The following is a 23,785-nucleotide window of genomic DNA, read 5'->3' on the forward strand; positions in this document are numbered from 1 at the left end:
ACGCGCAAGCAGCAACCACACATTGATGTTTCTCTCCCTCTTTCTCCCTACCTTCCCTGTTCTCTGAAAGTAAATAAAGAAAATCTTTTTAAAAATCAGAAGAAATATATAGCTATTGTATTGCACCACTCCTGGGGGTGCCATTCATGTTGTGATCCATATGAATTAGTGTCCCCTGAAGATGTGCATCACAGGGATCTTGTTCATGGTTACATATTAAGGAGAGATTCACTTAACAAACCCCAGGAATTGAATTGCAAAAAGAAAATATGGGTACATGTTCTAGCTGAGGCTGCAATAACTGAATACTGTAGACTGGGTAGCTTAAACAACAGGCATTTATTTCCCAGAATTCTAGAGTCTGGAAAGGCCAAGATCGGGGTGCCAGCATGGTGGGATCCTTGGTGAAGGCACCATCTGTGGCTTGCAGGTGGTTGCCTTTTTGCTGTATCCTCACATGTCCTTTTCCTCTGTGTGGTGCATGTTCATTATCTTCATCTTCATCTTTTTATGAGAGTACACTAATTCCATCATGACCTAATCTATTTTATTTATTTATTTTTTATCCTCATCTGAGTGTGTTGAATTTAGAGAGAAGGGGGAGTGGGGAGAGAAACATTGATATGAAAGAGAAACGATGTGAAACAGAAACATCAATTGGTTGACTCTCATAGGGCCAAGACCAGGGATTGAACCCACAATCTAGGTACTTGCTCTCACCAGTAATTGAACTTGCAATCTTTTGGTGCATGGGACAATGCTCCAACCAACTAAGCCACCTGGCCAGTGCCCTCTTGACCTAATCTGAACCAAATTACCTCCAAAGAGGGTAGGCAGCTGCTAATGTCCTAAGAACTGAAATTGACCAATATTAGCTTCAATTTTCCATTACACCTTTTCCAGGAAGTTGCCAGTAGACTGGAGTTCCAAGATAGTTACATCAGGCAGATTCTGCCATTGCAATTATTGTTTAGGTTGGGAAACAGATTCCTACTATGCCATTTCCCCAGGATCCTCTCCTGAACACTCACTTTTCAACACTCACTATTATGCTAAGTAGTTTATGATTAATCTCATTTATTATTCTCAAGAAAAGAATTTCTATAATCACCCAGTATAGGGAACCGGTCCACTTGACGTGGCAAAGGTAGCCCAGCCCTATCAGAAAACCGACAGGAGCGAGTTGGCACACAGGAAGCCAAACCCATTGGCTTTCCTGTGGGAAACCAAGCCTGCATTATACCTAGGCTGCTTTGAGGCTTGCTCTTGCTAAAACTCCCTCACCCTGAACTGAAGCAGAAAATGTTTACTGCATATCTTTAAAGTAACTTCCTGAAGTCTGTGCTAATTCTCCTAAGGACTGAGTGTAACCAGGTCAGTCACTCTTATCATTCCCTGGCATTTGCAATATTTTTTCCTTGTTAATCTATAAGAAGTAATCAGTAACGTCCTTTCCTTTGTTATCTGTAAAAAGTAACCACCTAAAGCAAACCCGAGCATAATGAATGAGAACCTTCCTTGGAGTATGCTATTAAAAAGCCAATAAAAGCTTGTCCAGGCAAGGGTCAGGGTACTCTCTCAGCGAGTGGCCGTGTTGTCCCTTTTTCTCTGCAGGACTTCTGTAGTCCATGTGAATTTGTTTGTTGCATCCACAACACCGTTGACACTGCTGGCTGGAGTCCACATCAGCCCAGCATCTCACAACTGGTGAAGAGTCAAGCCTAGATATAAAGCAAATGATGGGAGTCACTTCTAGAACAGTGGAGTAGAGACCTTCAAAGACCTGCTCCTCCATAAAAACACCAAGAACACTGGCAAATATTGCAAATAATCACTTTTTTTCCCGAACTCTGGAAATTAATCAAAGACTTTCACCAATTAAGAAGCATTGATTCAAGAAAAACAACTGAATCTCAGTTAGAATAGCAATATTTGTGGTATTTTTAACTAACACTATTTTCATTCCTCTCTTCCCTAGCTCTGATGGGGGAACTCAAGAGTTAAAGATTTTAGCTTCATTGCTTCTCAGGCTTTTGGCTAAGATGAAGTGAAGATTTTAGCTTCAGTCATAGTTAATAGGCTCAGGTGATTAATACAGGTGGAAAGCTGTTGTTTCAGAAACTGGAATGCATGACCATGTGACTCTGGGGGCTCCACAAACAATTCAACCTTGTTCCCCAGGGGTCTGCAAGCAATGGAAGTGGTATCTGAGCCACTGTGTTCCAAGGAGGGAACCTCTGTGACACAAATAAATAATTGATCAACAGATAAAGAAATAGTTCTAAGAAAATTGCCTCAAACTGCAATTCTTATCCAATTAACCATTTTTCCAAAACCATTACTGACCCTTTCTTCTTATAAAAAGGATTGGCTCAAGATGAGAGGTTAAGATGTTTTTTGAGTGTATACAACCTGCAGTTTTCTTAGATTGCTGGCATCTGGATAAAGGGCCCATAAAGATTTAACCCTTGCTCTACTTATTGGTTCTGGTAGTGACAGGCAGCATGAATGCCAACTTTTCCAATTTCAGCCCTAAAATAGCCTTAAAAAGAAACTAGTTGGAAATCATAGGGCTATGAAAAGCAACATCCAGCACCCACTTGAAGGTGTAGAACAGGTTTGGAGTACCCAAAAAAGTTCCATCCTTAAAGAATTGTTACTATTTGACCTTGCTGGAAACTCCCTGGAAAAGCCCTATTTTCAGGACTTTTTTTTTCTAAATTAAATTTATTGGGGTGACACAGGTTAATGACATTATATAAGTTTCAGGGGTACAATTCTTGTTTTACATTTATTGATTTTAGAGTGAGAGGAAGGGAGGGAGAGACAGAGGGAGAAACATTGATATGAGAAACATCCATTGGTTGCCTTTTGTATGCGCCTCAGCTGGGGACCAAAGTTGCAACCCAGACACATGCCCTGACCAGGAATAAAACCCATGACATTCTGGTTTGCAGGATAACACCCAATCAACTGAACCATACCAGCCAGGGCAGGTGTACGGTTCTATAATACATCATCAGTATATTATAGTGTATGCATACCAGCTAAGTCTAGTCTGCTTTCATCACCATACAGGGTAGGGCAAAAGTAGGTTTACAGTTGTTCATGTGGGTAGTAATACAATAAATAATAATATAAGAATAAGCACTATTTTACATACTCACAACTGTAAATCTACTTTTGTCCTACACTAGGGGTGTCAAACTTATCTTCACTGGGGACCACATCAGCCTTGCAGTTGCCTTCAAAGGGCCAAATGTAATTTTAGGACTACATAAATGTAAGTACTCCTTAACTAGGGGCAAGGAGCTCTACATCCGGCCCTTTGAAGGCAGCTATGAGGCTGATGTGACCCCCGGTGAAATTGAGTTTGACACCCCTGTCCTACACTGTATTTATATTGACCCCCTTCACCCTTCCCATCCTCCCCCTGATATAGATAGATCTGACCAGATCACTGGGGAGGAGTGAGAGAGGGCCCTTAGGAGGAGGCTGCCTGAGGCAATGGTAAATAGGGTAACGCAGCACATTACCGATCTTCCTACCTTGGGCAGAGACACAGAGGTGGGAGGGCGAATGTGCAAATCTGTGCATCTATGACGGGATTGGCTGAAAAGCTGGTTGCCTCCAGAGCACAGGGAATTATGGGCCAGAAGATTTAAAGCAAAGGTGGACAGAAGCTTGCTCTCTTGCTCTTCCTCTGGAATGCCTGGATGATTGTGCTGTAGCCACCTGCATTTGCCAAAGGACAGCATTTTTAAATGGGAGAAGGACTGGTCTGGCAAGGCAGAGAGTGGCAGGGTTATTTTTCTGTGGGTGTTCTAGAGGGGATAGTCTCTGAGGCCAGAAGCCTGCATTTCTCCCCAAATTGTGTAGCTTTTATATTTTATGTAGTTTCAGTTTGTCAACTAATCTTATAGAAATAAGATTTAGTTAATTAAAAACTAATGGAGGAATGATAGGGAGACTCAAGAATTAAAGATTTTAGCCTTAGTTGCTAGGTTTAAGTGACTAATTCATGTGGAAAGCTGTTATTCCAAAATTATGTAGTTTTTGAATAAAGACTCCTTTCCTTTTTCACCAGACATCTGCCTCTGGAATTTTACTTAGAAGGTGGAGGCAGGCAGCAGGGCCCCACTTGCTGTTCAGTAATACCCCAACCCCTCTTTCCCTCTGGTAACCATCATACTGTTGTTTGGAGTTTGTTTGTTTCTGACTTGACTCAGAACTCACTTTAGTGTCAATTGTCCTATCCTCAGGGCATTTATCAAAACTAATCAGTTACAGTTGTTTACCATTGTAGTGGCTGTGGTATCAATAACTGTTGGGGTAAGTAAAAAGCTAAATCAAAAACCTATAAGGAAAATCTGGAGAATGAGATGTCCAAAGAGAGCTTCAAAAGCAGCAACGTATTTTTGGAAATCTGGAAGGCCTCACATATATGCAGCTTTGTGCACATGCCCAGGAGACACTGAGATGGCCCTATTGCTTTACCTCTGGCTGCACTGAAGGCCAGGGCAGAGCTGTAAACTGACTGTCAGAGAATTGATGGCATGCCCCAGCACACACACAGCTTCAGCAAAGGGTAGCATAGTTCTTGGTTGAAACAGTAAAGGAATCTCTGTCCTATTATTTGCTGACCATTAAAATAACTAGATAGGTATTTAGTGGTTACACATGACAAAGAATACAGATATTACAGAAATAGCACAGAAAAGCTCTTATACTAATGAACAAATGACAACAACAAAAAAAAGCAACAGCAGTAAACCCTGGGGAGGATAGGGAGAAATCTGATTTCTAGAGTTGCCACTTGTGTTAATTAAAATGTCCTGTTTCCAACAACAACAATAAAATAATGAGACTTGCAAATAATCAGGAAAGTATGGATCATATTAAGAAAAAAGAGAATAATCAATTGAAACTGTCCCAGAGGAACTCTGGACATTGGACTTGTAAGATTTTTATCCTCTATTTAACCCTCAGCCAGATGCTGAGTAGCCTGCACACTTATATGTGGTAGACCTGGACAGTGCCCAGTCCATATGTGTATGTATTGCAAAAATGTTCCCAATTGTAGTGGACACCTGCCACTATTGTTTTCTTTGATTATCTACTTTTTCTGGAAACTTTCCACACCAATCTCAAGGTGGTTCAAGCAGCCATGCTAGTGTTGTTTGTACATGTCTCCACTACTATGCCATGCTTGGGAAGAAGAGCCAACTCAAGCTGGACTAATCAGATTTTCTCTTTGAAGAATATGGGTTTGAACTTGAGAGATTTTGAACTTAGCATCTTGAGTGATGAAGATGAAAAACTTGGGAGTCAAATTCGCCATGCTCTCTCTACCATTTAGACAGGGTAGCCAAACAAACAAACAAACAAGCAAACAAACAAAACAATCCAAACTTTTTTGGCAAAGGAACAAGACACTACAAGAGAATACTGCCTTGGTTTCTGCTAGCCTAACAAATGATTTGTACAAGTACTTTCTTAGGACTGAATGCATTTGTTCCTGAGATCTGTAAGTAAGCCTGAGTTATCATAACATAGTCCTCTTTTTCTTCTTTTCCTCATTTTTCTTCTTTTCTTATACTATCTTGATTTATTTTCTGTAACTTCTAATGAAAGAAATACTAACTTTACATGGATTGTCACTTGTCTTTAGAACTTTTAAATATTATTTTGTTCAGTTGTATTAGTCAGGAAAAGAGAAGTTACTGTAGAATTTGCCAACAGTAAGAGGGTTATAAAACTGTTGGAAGGCTTGGAGGGACAAAGTTCAGGGAAGGGCCATCTCTAGCTCTCAGTTCATCACTAGGTTGAAAGAATGAGATACTTGTTACTGCTGGCAAGGCCAACAGCTCCAGAGACTGTCCTGGTTATCACAGACACCTATAGCATCTTACTGAAGTTGAGAAAGGGAAGTGGACAGGGATGTGTTGATTCAGCAGCTTTCAAAATTATCAAGTGATTAATTCATTCAAACCATAGTGGAAATATTGCAGCTCATGAAAAAGAGAGGAAAAACACAACATGTGATTTCACTTAAAGACTATTATATTTTTTCCCCAAGGACTACTGGCACCTTGCATTTTTAGCCATTGCTAATTTTTAATAATTTAATGATAATAGTTTGCTCCACACTAGAATAACTCTGGCATTCTGCATTGGTTTGGCTTAATGTGTATAAGAAAGAATTTTTCCCCCTGTATTAAATGAATAACAATCAGACCTGCCTGAATATTGGCCTGTGGGTCTAGCCTGCTATACAAATATCATGACTCTCCACCATAATTGATGGTTTCTGCCTGGATTATGGTCTCTGCCATAATCAATGGTGGAGAATCAAAATTTAAATGAGGGTTCATGATTTACTCTGTCACCTTAACTCCTCTTGTCTTGTGTGGGCCTTTCTAAACTGTTGAACAGAGTGTTCTATTAACCCTCCCTTTTTTCCTCCTGGGAATTCCTGGATGGTATTCTTAATAGGAAAAGAAGCAAGGAGAGATAATAGTTGAGGGTTGTAGAATCTTAGGGTGTCAGTAAACTTCATGTAATGGACTGAATTGTGTGTCCCCCCACCAAAAAAATTTATATGTTGATGGTATTTGAAAATAGGGTCTTGAAAAAGGTAATTAATGTTATGTGAGGTCATAGGGTATGACACTAATCCAATATGACTGGTATCTTTATCCAAAGAGAGATTAAGACACTCAGAACCAGGGGGAAGGCCGTGTGAGGACACAGAGAAAAGATGCCCCCCTTTGAATCAAGGGTAAGAGGCCTCAGGAGAAATGAAATCTGCTGACACCTTGATCTTGGACTTTTCGCCTCCAGAATTGTGAGAAAATTAATTTCTGTCGTTTAAGCCATCTGGTCTGTGGTATTTTGTTATGGCAGTCTGAGCAGAGTGACACACTACCGACAACACCACCCCCCTTTTTTCTCGGTAAAGAATATAATTATGTTACATAGTTGTGGTGGATGGGAATAGCAGGGGATAGAGGGATAACCCTGGTTGCCTTATTCCTGGTTTCTTTCCACTATACCACATTGGTACTCTACATTCTGTTTGTTGACCACCCAATTCCAATAGATTATCCTGGGATACAGTGTAGTGAATTAATTTTGCAGATGTCTGAGGTTCATTAAGTATACAGCATCACTCCTTGCCATCTGTTTCAGATGACAAAATAAACAATTGTGTACCAAGATAGTCTAAATTATGATTTTGCCTGGCACATAACTTAATCCCTCTGAAGTAAGGTATTTATGATAGTCAGCAATCTGTTCTTTCAAAGGGAAACACATGAAATTTCAGTTTCTACCCATGCATATGTGCCGGGTTTGCACTTACTAACTGTTTTTTATGACCAAATTGATTAGCTTAACTAGACATCCATGAAATGAATGTACAAGGTCTAATTTTCAGCTTGAGTCCAAGGGGTACATCATTAAGTTTTATAGAAACACGGATATTATTTATTCTGTTGGGATTTATTTGAAAGGCATTTAATTATAATTTATTTGAACAAAACCTACAGGAAAATACTAAATCAATAAACAGCATAAGAGTACACAATATGGGAGAAAAGTTGGACTCTGAAATGTTAGTATGGTGCTCATAATTTAATGTCATATTATCTACCTGCAATTCTTAATTTTTCGGAAGGGTTATCTTTTTTTTTAATCCTCACTCAAGGACTTGCTTATTGATTTTAGAAAAGAGGGAAGGGAGGTGAGGTGGGGAAGAGAGAGAGAGAGAGAGAGAGAGAGAGAGAGAGAGAGAGAGAGAGAGAGAGAAACAGCAATGCAAGAGAGAGACATTGGTTGCCTCTCCTGCATGTGCAGACTGGGGACTGAACCCGTAACCTAGACATGTGCCCTGACCAGAATTAACCTGTGACCTTTCTGTTCACAGGACAATGCTCCAAGCAACTGAGCCACATGAACCTGGGTAAGGGGGTGTTATCCTTTGAAATGCTTTCTTATTCATCATTACTTTGTGGTTGTAAAAAAACCCTCAACACCCCATTTCTTAAAAAATGTGATATAATTGACATACAACATTGTATTAGTTTCAGGTATACAACATAATGATTATAATTCTTAATGTTACCTTGTGACCATTTAGTCACCTTTATTACTAGGAAAATCATGTCTCCTATCTTTTGGTTTTGGGATTGTATTTTTTTTTATCATATGTCAAGGGAGACAAAAATACATAAGTGTTTTATTTTTGTTCTCACATCAGAGGAATTTTCTATAGGCTGTACTTTTTGGGGGTTAACTTCAGTTAGATCTAATTTAGTTACAATTAACACCTACAGATTTTAAATGTGCAATTCTAAGACCTTTGACAAACGTACCTAACTAACAATGTAATTCCCACTACACTCATGATATATAACATTTCCATTACCATTAAAAGTTTACTTATACAGGCCCTGGCTGAGTAGCTCATTTAGTTAGAGCATTGTCCTGATGCTCCAAGGTTGTGGGTTTGATCCCTGGTCAGGACACATAAAAATTGACCAGTGGATGCATAGATAAGTGCAACAACAAGTCAATATTTCTCTCTTCCTCTAAAATCAATAAGTAAAAGATTAGTTCTGTTTCTTTGGGAGTCACACCCTGATTCCCATTCTGGTCTCTGGCAAAGTCTGATCTGATTTCTATCACTTTAGTTTTGCCTTTTCTAAAATTTCATATAAATGGAATCATATAGGACACATATTTTTGTGTGTCTGTCTTTTTTCACCATGCACAATACTTTTATGGTCCATTCTTGTTTGTTGCATGTTCCTTCATTTTGTTCCTTTTAAGTGCTCAGTAATATTCCATTGTGTGGGTATATTATAATTAGTTTATCCACATGGACATACGGTTCTTTTTAGGTTTTGGTTGTTTGAGACAATTGTTTTTAAGTCTTCCATACGTTTTAATTTTTCTTGAGTTAAAACTCAAGAAATTGTAGGAACTGAAATTGTAGGAGTGAAATTGTAGGAACTGAAGATAGGTAATTTTTCCCTTTCCAAGAAACTATATAACTGTGCTCTAAAGTGGCCTTACTATTTTGCATTTCCACCAGGACTGTATGAGAGTTGTAGTTGCTCCACATTATTGACAGCATTAGTATTATCAATCTTTTAAATTTTAGTTTAGTGGTATCTTATTGAAGTTTAAATTTCTATTTACTTAATGACTAATGTAATTGAGCTTCTTTTTTTGTGTTTACTGGTCATTTTATATCTTTTTTGGTAAAGTGCCCGGTTCAAATCTTTTTTAAAAATGGATTTAGGCCCTGGCTGCCGTGGCTCAGTGGATTGAACGCAGGCTTGTGAACCAAAGCATTGCCGGTTTGATTCCCAGTTAGGGCACATGCCTGGGTTGCAGGCCATATCCCTAGTATGGGGTGTGCTAGAGGCAACCGTACATTGATGTTTCACTCCCTCTCTTTCTCCCTCCCTTCCTCATTTCTCTAAATAAAATCTTTAAAAAAATTGACTTATTTGTCATCCAATCATAGAGTTGTAAGAGTTCTTTATATATTATAGATACAACTTCCATATTAGAATTATTTTTGCAAATATCTTTGGTTTGCATATTCATTTTTTAAATTGTGTCTTTTGAGGAGCAAATGTTTTTAATTTTTAAAAAGATTTTATTTATTTAATTTTAGAGAGAGAGGAAGAGAGGGAGAAAGAGAGGGAGAGAAATATCGATGTGCAAGAGAAACGTACATAGGCTGCCTCTTGCATGCCCCCAACTGGGGATTGTGCTTGCAACCCAGGCATGTGATCTGACCAGACATCAAACTGGTGACCTTCTCGTTTGCAGGACAAGGTCCAACCCACTGAGCCACACCAGTCAGGGCTAATTTTTATGAAATCCAATTTATCATTTTTTATTTCATTTTGTATGTTTTAATGTACTTTTTAGTTTTTACTTACTCCAAGTGCACTAAGATTTTTATCTTAAGTTTTATTATAGAAATGTTATTATTTTATCTTTTTTATTTAGGTCCATGATCTATTTCAATTAGGCAGGGGATTTTTCAATCTCGAATTAAAATAACTTCCAGAAAATATTTTGAAATTCACATCACTGCACAAATAAGGAACATTAACTGGTGCACAAATTTGTCTGTACTCACTTCCTCCAAACCAGTTAAACTGAAGGAAATACAGGTAGAGTTGCTATTTATTATTCAATCGAGTCCCTTCTGGAAGTATGAAAATTTCTTAGTGTTCATTATTATAATTTAGGTAATGTTCTCATTTTCATTTCTAATATTGGTTATTTGTGCTTTTGTTAATTTTATTGTTAAAAAAATTTACATCAACTTTTGCTTGCTTTTTGGTCTCTGGTAGGGGTGTGTGAAAATCTTCCATTTATGAAAAAAATAAAGAAAATAAAAATAAATCTTCCATTTATGATTATTGATATGTCAATTTTTCTTTGTAACCATTTTGCTTTATATATTGATTGGCTGTGATTTCCTGTTTATCCTAATTTTTTTTTGCCTTGATGTAATTACTTTGACATTATTATTATTGCTATAATAGTGTTAATCATAAACAAATGGCCAGATATTTCCCCAGCAAAATGGGTTTATTTGGGAGCAACAATGAATTGAGATTTGGAAAAGGTGATCTAATGGTGAACCATGTTCAAGTCCCCAGAAACAAAGGAGCGGAAACTCTTTTTTAGAGGAGAAGAGGAAGTTAGGAGAGCTATTATAAACAGAGTTCTTATTCTGTTCTGCAATCCACTTAGGGTGTGAGAGCTTGAACTTCTTGCCTCCTGACTTCATTTTAAATGAGGTTTTTGTCTATTAATATTTATAACAGTTTTCTTTAGGTTGATATTTGCTTGGTAAATATTTTCCCATCCCTTTATTTCAATAAGATTTTGTTTTATAGTGTCTCTTATAAGCACTGCATAGCTGGATGTTTTCCTTTTAAAAATACCATTTGAGGCCCTAGCTAGTGTAGCTCAGTGGATTGGGTACTGGCCTTCGAATCAAAGGGTCACTGGTTTGCATCCCAGTCAGGGCACATTCCTGAGCTGCAGGCCGGGTTGCCCAGTTGGGGACATGCAAGAGGCAACCACACATGGATGTTTCTCTCCCTCTCTTTCTCCCTCCTTACCCCTCTCTCTAAAAACAAATAAATAAAACAAAAAAAAATACCATATGAAGAATCTCAGATATGTATTTTACTTGAAAAAAACAACAAACATTATTTTGTGAAGTCATAAGTAATCAAATACACCAATGCATTTCATTTTCATTTTCTTTTATTCCACACTTTCCCTCTGCTTTTTTTTTAAGATTATATTTATTTATTTTTAGAGAGAGGGGAAGGGAAGGAGAAAGAGAGGGAGAGGAACACAGATATGTGAGAGAAATATCAATCAGTTGGTTCTTGCATGTCCCCAACTGGAGACCGGGCCTGCAACCCAGGGATGGAACTGATGGCTCTTCAGTACGCGGGAGGACATTGTAATACGCTGAGTGACACCAGTCAGGACTGTGCTGTTAAAAAACTTTTTATTTTTTGTTTCTTTAAAGATTTTATTTAGTTAGCTATTTTTAGAGAACAGGGAAGGGAGAGGGAAAGAGGGAGTAAATTATTGTGTGGTTTGCCTCTTGCGTGCCCCCTACTGGAGACCTGGCCCTCAACCCAGGCATGTGCCCTGACTGGAAATCAAAGTAGCAATCCTTTGGTTTGAGTATTCCTACTGCATAAATGGTTCGTAGGCTGGCACTCAATCTACTCATTCACACCAGCCAAGGCAGGGCTCTGCTTTTTTCAATTGAAGGTTTTTGAGTGGTAAACTCTCTTCTATGTCTGAACTATAGATATATCATCCTTGGAATGACATTTATCTGGGTTAAATTCTAGGCTGAGAAATTATTTTCCCTCAGTGGTCTCAGGATATAAGTTCTTAATCTTTTGTGTTATGGTTGTTTATAAAAGTTCTATTAATTGTCATCCTTTTGTAGAAAAATCTGTTTGTTCTCTCTGGTAGTTTTAAATTTTTTTTTTCATTCTAGCTTTGATATTCTAATAACCAGTTATTTTATTAATTCAATTCAAACTTACTTTGATGTTTAACTATACTTAACTTTGCATTTAGATGTTGTTATCTTTCACACTAGATAAAGAATCACTGAATCATATTAATTTTATTACAGGATTTTATAGACTTTGTTCCATTGTTTTTTGACATCTATTGCAGAGGAAAAGGTTGACTTGGTATTTTTTCCATTGAAGATAACCTGTTTTTTTTTAAATAGAAGTTTCCTTTATTTTTATCTTTAAAGTTCAACATATTTGCCAATATGTAAGTTTTGTTCTTGATTTTATCTGTTGATTTTTCCTTTTTATAAATGAGGCTTTAAAAATTATTTTTTCTTTAGTCATTTTTAAATTGAAGTATAACACACATACAGTAAATCATGTAAAGCAAGTGATGATTTTTAATTTATATATGCACACCTACAACCACTGACCAGAGTATTCCTACTGCATAAATGTCTAATCACTATGTTTTACATATGGAGCTATCATCATATGTCAACTGTAATTGAATAATAAAATATTATTTTTTAAAATATTTTATTTGTTTATTTTCAGAGAGAGGATGGAAGAGAGGAAGAGAAACATCGATGTGCAAGAGAAACATCAATCGGTTGCCTCTCACATGCCTCCAATTGAGGACCTGGCCCACAACCCAGGTGTATGCCTTGAATGGGAATTGAACCAGCAATCTTTCGGTTCACAGGCCAGCACTCAATCCACTGAGTCACACCAGCTAGGGCAAAAATTATCTTAAAGAAGATATTCCTCATGCCCCTGAAGATTTCCTGATGTTGCTTCCCAATGTATTCATTACAACATTTGACTACTCTGAATTTTTGTCATTGTTGATTACTTTTGCCTTTTTTGGAACTTCATAGAAATGGAATCAATTATATTGTATGTACTCTTTTATATCTGCCTAATTTCACTTAATAAAACAGCTTTCACCCATGAAAGTGCATCTAGCAATGGATTTACTCATGTTGTTGCATGTATCAATAGTTTGTTCCTTTTATTGCCATGTAATAGTCCATCATATAAATATACTACTGTTTATTTATCCTTTTTTTAGTTGACAAGGTTTCGGGTTTCCATTTTTTGACTATGGTGAATAAAGATGCTATGAGCATTCTTGTACATACCCTTTTGCGGACATATACATACACAGGTGTGAATTGCTGCGCTTTAAGGATGTATGTATTTAGCTTTAATAGGTACTGCCAAACCAAATAGGTACTTCCAAAGTGATTAAGCCCTTTTACACTTGTACACTCATACATGCAGCACACTGTGTGTGTGTGTATGCTAGATGCAATACATTCTTGTCAACGCTAGATACTGTTGGTCTTTTCTGGGGTGTGGGGTGAAGTGTCTGACTTCTTTCACTTAGCAAAATGCAGTTGTGATTCACCCATGACTTTGTGTTTACATATAGTTCATTAGGTTTTATTGCTGAATAGTACTCCATTGTTTGAATGTACCAGTTTGTTTATCAAGTTGAAGGGCATATGAGTTGTTCCCAGCTTTTAGAGATTATGAATAAAGTTATTATAAACATTCATATAATGCTTTTTAAATGAACATACATGTAAATTTTTATTTCTCTTGGTAAATATTTAGGAGTAGGATGTTAGGTTTTATATTAGGTATATGTTTGGCTTTGAAAGAAACTTAAACTGTTTTCCAGTGTGACTGTAGCAGTTTGTAGCCAGTAATGCATTCGAGTCTAGTAACTTTACATTTTCACTAGCACTTGTGGTGATAGGGATTTTTAATTTTAGGTATTCTAATGGGGTGTGCAGTGTAGTCTTTTTAATTTTACACTGCATCCTAAGAATACTGTTATTTGCATTTCCTTGATGAGTAATGAGTTGAGTGCCTTGTTATATATTTATTGGCTTCTTGTGAAGTGCAATTGTCTTCTTTTGCCCATTTTTTTTTATTGGACTGTCTATCTTTTTATTGCCATGGAGGAATTTTTAAAATATATATATATTCTGGAATGAGTCCTCTGTCAAGTGTATGCATTGTGGCTTATCTTTTCACTTTCTTAATAGTGTCTTTTAATGAACAGAGGGCTTTAATTTTAGTGATGGCTGTAGCAGGCTGACTAATGGACTTCCAAAGATGTCCATGGCCTAATTCCTGGAAACTGTGAGTATATTACCTGACATGACAAAAAGGACTTTGCAGATGTAGTCAAGTTAAGGATCTTGAGATGGGGAAATTATCCTGGATTATCTAGGTGAAACCTATGTAGTCATGGGGACCTTATAATAGGAAGGGTTGGTGGTCAGAGTCAGAGAGAAGGCAACTTGGTGACAGAAGCAGAGTCAGAGAGAATTTTGAAGATGCTCTGCTGCTGTCTTGAAGATGGAAGAAGGGGCCATGAACCAAGGAATGCATGTAGGTTTTACAAGCTCAAGGCAAGGAAATGCATTCTCCTCAGAGTCTCCAGAAGCAACAATGCCCTCTTGACGCCTTAATTTTACCCAACTGAGTCTTGTGATCTCCAGATCTATGAGATAATAAATTAGTTTTGTCGCTAAGCCAGTGATAACAAAACAATGGCTTATCTTTAATTTTATTACAATAAAAAGCAATTTATCAATTTAACTTTTTGTTAGTACTTATTGTATCCTGTTAAAAAACTTTTGCCTACCCCAAGTTTGTGAAATTACTGTATGTTTTTTTGCAGAAGCTTATTGCTTTACCTCATATTTAGACGTATGATAGATCCTGACTACATTTTGGAGTACGGTGTGAGGTAAGTTCCATGTTCAAAGTTCTGCCAGGTCTCATGGCCTTCTCCGGAACGGTTTTATTCCCTGGAATCGTCCTGTGGCTCCTTCTTCCTGAGCTTTTAGGAAACGCGGTACTTAAACCACCATCCTTGGTCCACCTTTTATTCGCAGGGTTTGTCGTTGGAGGCTCCCTGAACGCATGCGCTTTTGACCGGAAGCAGGCCTGTGAGAAACTACAATTCCCAGAAGACCATGCCAAAAGAAAAAAAATCTTGTGGTGGGGGAGGAGGGAAATGGCTTGAAGGCTCGCGAGAGAACGAGGTTGAGGCGCTTGCGCGAAGTGGGTGGAGGGGGGTGGAGTGAGTGAGGAGGAAGAGGAGGAGGTGCCGTCCCACAATACCAGGCGGGAGGGCGGGTAGGCGGTTTGTATCCGGGCTGTGAGGTGCTCGGAGCCTCCGCGGACCTTGCTGCTTCTGTGTCTTTAACGCGAGAGGAAGCGATGCGGAGGGGTGGAAAATGGCAGAGCTGCAGATGTTACTAGAGGAGGAGATCCCGTCTGGCAAGAGGGCGCTGATAGAGAGTTACCAGAACCTGACCCGGGTGGCGGACTACTGTGAAAACAACTACATACAGGTGAGGAGCGCGGGCGCGCGGGTGGGCGCTGGGCCGACGACCCGCCGCTGGACGCCCGAGTGACCAGCCCACTGGGCGGGGTGGGGAACTGCCTTAACCTCAGCGGCCGCCTCAGTCCCAAGCCCCAGCCAGGGACAGAGCAAGTGGCCAGGCTCAGGGAGTCGAGCTGCGTTACTACAGGAAGTGGTTGTGGTGGTTGAAACCGATAGAAGCGGAGAGAGAAAATGGGCGAGGGAGTCGGGAACCCGTCGCAGCCCGGAATCCCCCTGCGGGCTCCGCGCCCCGAGTCGCGCTGCCCCTCAGCAGCCTGCAGTTCCCTGGGCTTCTGTCCGGAGACTCAGCTGGCGCCCCATTGCCTCTCCGTTCGGAGAGGGGTCTAGGACCGAGGAGAGAGGGGAGAGGAAAGGGCAGGGACGAAGCGCAGGGAGGAGCAGCAGAAAGGAGAGGAAAAGCGGGGTGTGTGTCGGGGGAGGATGGGGTGGGGGCGATTATGTCAGTTTAACCCAGAGGGTGTGTCTTTTATTTATTTATTTAAAAAATTTGTCATGAGTCACATTACACAGACCTCCCCGAGGGAGAGGAGGAAGCGAGTGGGGAGTGAGGGAAGGCGTCTCAGAAGTTAATCTCAAAATTCCTGTAATTGAAGGTTTGTTATATCTGCCTGCCGGTCCGTTTTCAAGTCGGGTTTTTTCCCATCTCATCATTTTCACTTCCGTCCCACCATAATGAATGTCTAGAGGTTGTTAGGGCTATCGTCATTATAAAACAAAAATGATTTAATTACTTTAAAAATGTCTTTAAAACTCTTTTCCCCCAAGTTCTTGAACTGTTGGTTTCATAAGTAACTTAAAATATAATGGTGTGATCGTCGGTTGCTTATTTTCTGAAGGTTTCTCTCCAACTTAAGTAGATGTATAGAATTTGACTTCAGATTGATTACCGATCATGTGTAGTCTTAGAACCATAACTAAAATATGTTATTCTAGATTTATTAGAAAAATTGTGGCAGATAATTGTTTTTCTTTTAATGATTGAAAGTTAGCTATGGTGTGGTAGTTGGTAGATCTTTGCGTAAACCGGCAGTTTGCAGAAGCAAAAAAAGTAGCAGAGTCCTTTGTATCAATGTAAAGGCACCAGAAATTTGCTTGTAAGTGGTAAGGCATGACCCAAACATGTTTTGAAAGATTAGGGTTATTGCAATTCAGAACTAAAGTATTTACAGAGGGCCTCCCATGTGATTATCATTTTTAAGAACCAGTAGTTTCTGGGTTGACAAATGCTTTTCCTACTTATTTTTAGAAGGCGAGTCTGTTTTCAGAATATTTTGAATATTTCTCAATTTCCATATTAGTAACATTGTATCTTCAGTAGCATTACTAGGAATTTATCTCATAATTTTTTTTCAAGCTTTTACTTTAGGAATTTTACTGATAAACTTGTTGAATGCCTGCTACATCTATTGTATTTCTTGGTTTTGCAAACTTAATATTTAGCCTTTTAAAAATACTCTAAAATTCAGTAGAAGTGTGGATGTAGTTCTGAAATAGAAAAGTGATCTTATAGTTTATTGATACTACAAATATACAAGTTTTATTCAACCAACATGGAAAGCCTTAACATTGAGGTGAATCTCAATTTGCTGAAGGTTTTAAGGGTTTTGAAAATCAAAAAGATTGATTGCAGAAAGTTAAATTGCCCCCATTCCAGAAGTAATTTCTTTATAGAAATCAGCAGATAAGAACTTAACAAGGGGTGGCTTCTTTTTGTTTTGCATGTTGGGAAATCTGACAATAATATGGTGTGGTAACTACTAAGTATTGGCAAATTCAAACATGTTTTAACCTGTCTGGTGACTATGTCCTTTTCAGGTAATTGTCTGCTATGAAGCTTCTCTCTCTCTCACTCACTCACTCATCTCTTTTCTTTTCTTTTCCCTTCCTGCAATCATCATGTAATTTTGAAGCATTTTAGACTTATTGGTAGTATCCCCAATTAAGTCATGATAATTCTCATGTAGTCTCTTACTTTTAAACATGTCAATACCAGTTAGTACCATGGTGCCAAGAGCCACTATCAGTGGTTCCATTTTTTTTTTTTGGTGGTGGTCCTAAACTTTACATCAGTCAGTATTCTGATTTTAGTGGGGTAAAATATGTTTATCTTAGTAGCCTTTTATCTATCTATCATCTTTATTGATTGACTGTAGTAAGAGAGAGGAAGGGAGGGAGAGACAAAGAGAAACATCAATTTGTTGTTCCACTTATCCACGCACTCACTGGTTGATTTTTGTAGGTGTTCTGACTAGAGATGGAACCTACAGCCTTGGTATATGGGGACAAACCCCCAAACTGCGCTACCTGGTCAGGTATCATAGTAGTAGCTTTTAAGTTTTTGGACTATGTGATGCACTAGATGCCTTCCTGAGGCTAAGACAGGCTTAGATAATAATGAAGGCTTTGTGGAAGTTGTTGTGGTAGCTGACTTTGTGATGTGTTGGGCTGCTAACTTTGGTGCAATGAATAGGGAACCAAGAGTGCTAGAAGTACCCATATGAATGTTGAGATCTTTCTGTATCCCTTCTATGACTCTTACTGGGTTATAATCAACACCTTACATAAATATGTCTCCTCTCAGGGAAAATATGTACGTGTGTTTTTCGGAGTATAAGACTATAAGATGCACCCCTCCCCCCCATTTGGGAGGAATAATGGTTGTTAATGCTGCTGTTGAGTTCTGTTTACATTTATGTTGGTGAAATATTATGTTCTTTATGTTATTAAATATTTTACCACATTTTTTGCTTCAAAAATTTTCCCCCTATTTTCCTCCTCTAAAACCTCGGTGCGTGTTATGGTCTGAAAAATAAGGTAGTTGTGTTTTGAGGATTTTTTTTATACCCAAGGCGAGTTAAGTTACTGCATGGGTGATTTTTATCCTGAGACTTCAGTTTTCATTTTGTTTGTTTTCCTACAGTTTGGAAGTACAGTCCTGTTAGGCTAAGGTGTTCAGTTGCCAAGTTCTTTTGGCTGTAATGCAGTTGAGTCCTTGAGTACTTCATTAGCTCTTTGGGTCCTTTTGACTTTAATTATTAAATTGTATTATTAGCCCTGGCTGGGTGGTTCAGTTGGTTGGAGCATTGTCCTGCACACGGAAAGGTTGCTGGTTCTATCCCAGTCAGGGCACACACATAGGTTGCAGGTTTGATCCCCAGTTGGGACATGTGTGGGGAGGCAATCAATCAATGTTATAGATGTTTCTCTCACATCAATGTTTCTCTCTGTCTCTGTCCTATTTTCTCTCTCTAAAATGAATAAACATATCTTTGGGTGAGGATTTAAAAATATTAAAATAAAATCGTATTATTGATGGCAAAACTTCTCCAAAAAGTATACTTACTTAAATATGACAAGATTTTTGAAAGTTATGAGGAAATGATATTTAAAATAGAAAGTGTTTTTTATATAGAGAAAAAGCTGCTTTTTTCCATCTTTTGGTTGACTTGACCACTTTGAATTTTTTTTTTTAGTAGTTTATGTCAAGGACAGTTGCTACTTAACTTGAACACACTTATTCATCTAGCCAGTTCTCTTTGCTCTATTTTAGTGTACACAGTGCCTTTATCATGGGAACTATTTTGGGGAGTAGGAAGCAAGCAAAGCTAAAAGGAGTAGAAACTGCTTAAGAAAGATTTTTGTGCAAATTGCTAGGTTGAGTAAGGACAGAAAGGTCTTCCATACAGCTAAACTTTTTAATTTAATTTAAATATTTGGCCTGGCATTCCCCCAATAAAAGCTTTATTTGGGTTAACAAGTATATTCTTGTTATACTGTATAAAGGGGATCTCATAAGTGGGTTAGTTAATTTAGCTTGTTTTCTTCCTCCTGTGATGCTAACTTATGCTCATTTGCTGATTATGCCTGTTTAATCTTGGAGGGCAGGTAATTTTTGTGTAGGAGCACTTTGGTAAAAGCTAACGTTTCTGGTAATGTACAGTTTATGCCAATTTATAAATGAAGTCAGTTATTCCATTTATTTATCTATCTATCATGAGCAATTTAAAGGTTCAGAGACATTAAATACCCCTAAAGTTGCATATCTCATGAGAGATAATGCCTGGAATCAAATTGAGATTTTCTGATTCTATATTCTACTTAATGAATACTGAGTAGGGGGCTTACTGTAGGATAGGGGATAAAAAAAGATAGTGGGAAGAGGGGAATAGGGAAGAGAAGAGGGTGATATATAGCAATTGCTTATATTTATTGAGTACATGCTTTATTACAGCCTCTGCAGGTTGATTTGTGTTAGCATTACTCCTTATAAAAACTCTCCATGATAAGCAGTATTCTCTTACGGATCAGGAAGTTAGGATTCAAAAAAGTTAAATGAGTTTTGTTTGGTCATATACTTAGTAATTGGCATTCAGGGTTTCTGCCCAACTTGGACGTGCTCTACAGGTTCCATGGCTGTGCTCTTCCTGTTGCACTCTCTAGCTGTGAATGAATCTGGAACTCAGACTACTTTAGAGATGTCATGGAATAAGTAGACTCTTTTTAAAAAAGATTTTATTTATTTATTTTTAAACAGAGGGGAAGGGAGGGAGAAAGAGGGAGAGAAACAACTTGTGGTTGCCTCTTGCTCTCCCCTTACTGGGGATCTGGCCCGCAACCCAGGCATGTGCCCTCGACTGGGAATTGAACCGACAACCCTTTGATTCATAGGCTGGTACTCAACCACTAAGTCACACCAGCCAGGATGGAATAAGTAGACTTTTGTTTAGCATGTCTGGGAACCTAACTATTTTACCATTGTTTCCTCTGAGTTCCAAGTTGCAAATATAAGAACCAATATTTTTGTTTTTTGGGGATGATAGCTTTGGCGCTTGAAGTGCTGAATTTATAGGAATCATAGGCTGAACTCAGTGGATCTTTCTCATTTTGTGCATCATTGCCTGCTTTTTTTCTATCCTGATTCAGCTTTGCAATTGTGGTAAGAAAACTTAGAATTAGTAGAAGTTAACAAAACAGAATGTATTGAAACATTTTGATTTTTACACAAACCAGATTCAGCTAAAGGTAGTCAAAATGATTGAGGAGATTAGGACCGATTGGAAATGGTAGAATTTTACACTCACACTTTGCAGTGAGTAAGAGTAGCTGGTAAAATTAGAGATACAGGTTGGAAATCGAGTGAATTAAACATGGTTTTAGTAATGTGCAGCATGGTGACTATAGTTAATGATACTGTACTGTATATCTGAAAGTTGCTAAGAAAGTGGGTATTAAAGGTTCTTACTGCAAGAAAAAAATTGTAGCTGTTGTGATAGATGTTAACTAGAGTTATTGTGATTGTTTCCAGTATACGTGCATATCAAATCATTATGTTGTGTACCTGAAACACCTGAGATATCATATGTCAATTCAGAAAAAAAAAAAACAAGACAGGGTTTTGGATACTTTTATGGAAATCCTCAGGTTAGTTGTTAGATTGACCGGTAGTCACAGCCTGCTTATTAATTCTGCTGTCAAGCAGGCAGGATCTGACCTTGAATATTAGGTCTTAACAAATATTATGTCAGCTACTAAAAATACTCAAGAATATTGAATATTCTTTAGGGCCGTATGTCATTTGAAATTTGTATTAAAACTAATTAAAAGAGAATTTGTATTAAGACTGTTTTTCTTTTGTAACTTTAATACTTATAACAGCTTTACATGTGGTACTTTGATCTAGTCCTGGTATGCTTAGAGCCTCAGTTTTAGCAAGTTTGTGTCATTTGGAGAGGTTCTTTTTAGAAAATTGTTGAAATAAAATCTTAGAGTAAGGACAGTGTTGTAATTCTTGTGTGTTTCTGTTTTTTCAAGTTGGTTCTGACAACTGAAGAATGCTAATACTCTTTGTAGTGGGAAAGAAGTATGTGGACAATTGGCCATTTAGAATAGCCAATTTATTTGGTTGAAATTATGTTATAAGAATTAGATACTTGTGAGTTAACAGACAAGAACATATTATCTAGAAAGGAAGAGTGCTGATACTGGGAGAAGGTGTTGAATCAAACATTAGCAGATTATGTAGATGTAATTCTATGAGAATAGTGTAATGTAAAGATTATTAAATGCTAATTTGGGGGCATTTAAAAGTTTGAATTGGGGGAGTTGTGTTTCTAATGTTTTTTTGTGTGTCAATTATAATTTTTATTGATGTTACGGTTTGATTCTAGAAGCAATAATAATCAAATCCCAGAAGCACAAACTTTATAGACCTTAATATTTAATAAGACACTACTGGAAAACAAGGGAAAAAATTTTTGCCCTGGCCAGTGTGGCTCAGTTGGTTGAACCACCCATGGAATGAAAGGTCATGATTTGATTCCCTGTCAGGACACATGCCTGGGTTGTGGCCTGGTCCCAATTGATATTTCTCTCTCACATTGATGTTTCTCTTCCTCCCTTTCCCTCTTTCTAAAGAAGATAGTAACAGATAAAAAAAATAAGGGATTTTCAAAGAAGTAAAGCATTGAGAAGAGACACTTGCAAAATGGCAGTTACTGGATTTTGTTTTTAAATGTATGGGTGTTTTTTAATTTTTATCTTTTTTAATCCTTTCCTGAAGACATGCTTACTGATTTTCGAGAGATGGGGAGACAAGGAGAGAGGAAGAAAAACATTGATTTAAGAGAGACATTGATCTGCACCCTGACCCACTGGGGACTGAACCCCCAACCTAGGCATGTGCCCTGACTGGGATTCCAACTGGTGACCTTTTGGCTCATAGGATGATGCTCCAACTAACTGAGTCACACTGGCCAGTGGATTTTGTTTTTAAAAGAAATAGCTGACCTGATCATTTTAATATCAAACATTAATTGCTTAGAAAGGAGACTTGAAGTTTTTTAGTATTACCACTTTGTCAACCCAATTAACTACAGTTAACCTTGGCTCTGCTAACTTTCTCCATTTACAAATGAAATTTTTTCAGAAATAGTTGGTAGTGAACTAATGTTTGTGAAGAAAACCTGAAAGCAAAACAAAATATCCTAAATACACATTATTTATGTGTATTTGTTAGCAAGTAGATTCTAATTTTGGTATATATTGTAGCATAGCAAGTTCAGCAGATGTGTGTGGAATTGTGATTTATGTTGACTAAAGAATATTGGTAGGACCATCTCAAGTGTAGCTGAGGTATAAGGAAACTAATTTTAAGTCTTATTTATTAATCATTAGCATAGTAATTAATAACTCATCATAGAAGATTCCAAACATATACAGAAATGGAGAGAATAGATAATGAACCCCCATACTTTTTATTTTTTAAAAATTGTATTTTAATAATTATGCTATTATAGTTGTCTTGTTTTCCCCCTTTACCCCCCCTCTACCCAGTAACCCCTAATCCCTCAGGCAAATTCTCCCCACCATTGTTCATGTCCATGAGTCATGTGTATGTCTTTTGGCTACTCTATTTCCTATACTGTACTTCACATTCCCATGGCTATTCTATAACTACCTAATTGTACTTCTTAATCCCCTAACCTCTTCACCCATTTCCTTACAACCCCCTCTCATCAGGCAGCCATCAAAACGCTCTCTGTATCCACGATTCTGTTTCTGTTCTTGTTTGCTTAGTTTTTTTTTAGATTGAATTGTTGATAGCTTTTGTATTTTTTGCTGTTTTATTGTTCATAGTTTTGATCGTTTTATTCTTAAATACGTTCCTTGAACATTTCATGTAATAATGGTTTGGTGATGAACTCCTTTAGTTTTTTCTTGTCTAGGAAGCTCTTTATCTGCTCTTCAATTCTAAATTATAGCTTTACTGGGTAGAACATTCTTGACTGTAGGTCCCTGCTTTTCATGACTGAATATTTCTTGCCACTTCCTTCTAGCCTGCAAAGTTTCTTTTGATAAATCAGCTGACCATTTTATGGGAACTCTCCTGTAGGTAACTACTTCTCTTGCTGCTTTTTAAGATTCTCTCTTTGTCTTCAACCTTTGGCATTTAATTATGAATGTCTTTGAATGGGCCTCTTTTTGTCCATCTTGTTTGGGACTTGCTGTGCTTCGTGAACTTGCATGTCTACTTCCTTCACCAAATTTGGAAGTTTTCTTTCATTATTTTTTCAAACAGATTTCTAATTCATTGTCCTCCTGCTGGTACCCCTATGATGTGAACGTTGGACCCCTTGAAGTTGTCCCAGAGGTTGCTTATGTTATCCTCATTTTTTTGGATTCTTTTTTTCTTCTTGTTCTGCACGGTTGTTTTTGCTTTCTTATGTTCCATATCATTGATTTGATTCTGAGCTTCACCCAC

General features: G+C 37.8%; 1 protein-coding gene and 1 long non-coding RNA gene across 10 annotated transcripts in view; one reads left to right on the forward strand and one right to left on the reverse strand.

Moving 5' to 3' along the window:
- Positions 1-330: 330 nt before the first annotated feature.
- LOC123831271 lies at positions 331-15,005 on the reverse strand. The gene is made up of 3 exons (XR_006787880.1): positions 14,810-15,005; positions 3,549-3,735; positions 331-1,721 (listed from the first exon to the last, which is right to left on the reverse strand). It is a non-coding gene; the product is annotated as an uncharacterized LOC123831271 (long non-coding RNA).
- A 209-nt stretch (positions 15,006-15,214) lies between these two features.
- Positions 15,215-23,785, forward strand: part of ABI1 (abl interactor 1) — a 118,811-nt gene continuing 110,240 nt past the window's right edge. For 7 of the 9 annotated variants that reach the window (XM_045857738.1, XM_045857741.1, XM_045857740.1 and 4 more), the window contains exon 1: positions 15,215-15,472. In XM_045857738.1, the coding sequence (XP_045713694.1) occupies positions 15,356-15,472 (117 nt within the window). In that variant the 5' untranslated portion in view covers positions 15,215-15,355. The remainder of the gene's footprint in view (positions 15,473-23,785) is intronic. The other 2 variants (XM_045857746.1, XM_045857744.1) reach the window with 1 other exon arrangement.

The sequence above is a fragment of the Phyllostomus hastatus genome, unplaced genomic scaffold (assembly GCF_019186645.2).
Source record: "Phyllostomus hastatus isolate PE091 unplaced genomic scaffold, TTU_PhHast_1.1 phas_scaffold_1674, whole genome shotgun sequence".
NCBI lineage: Eukaryota > Metazoa > Chordata > Mammalia > Chiroptera > Phyllostomidae > Phyllostomus > Phyllostomus hastatus.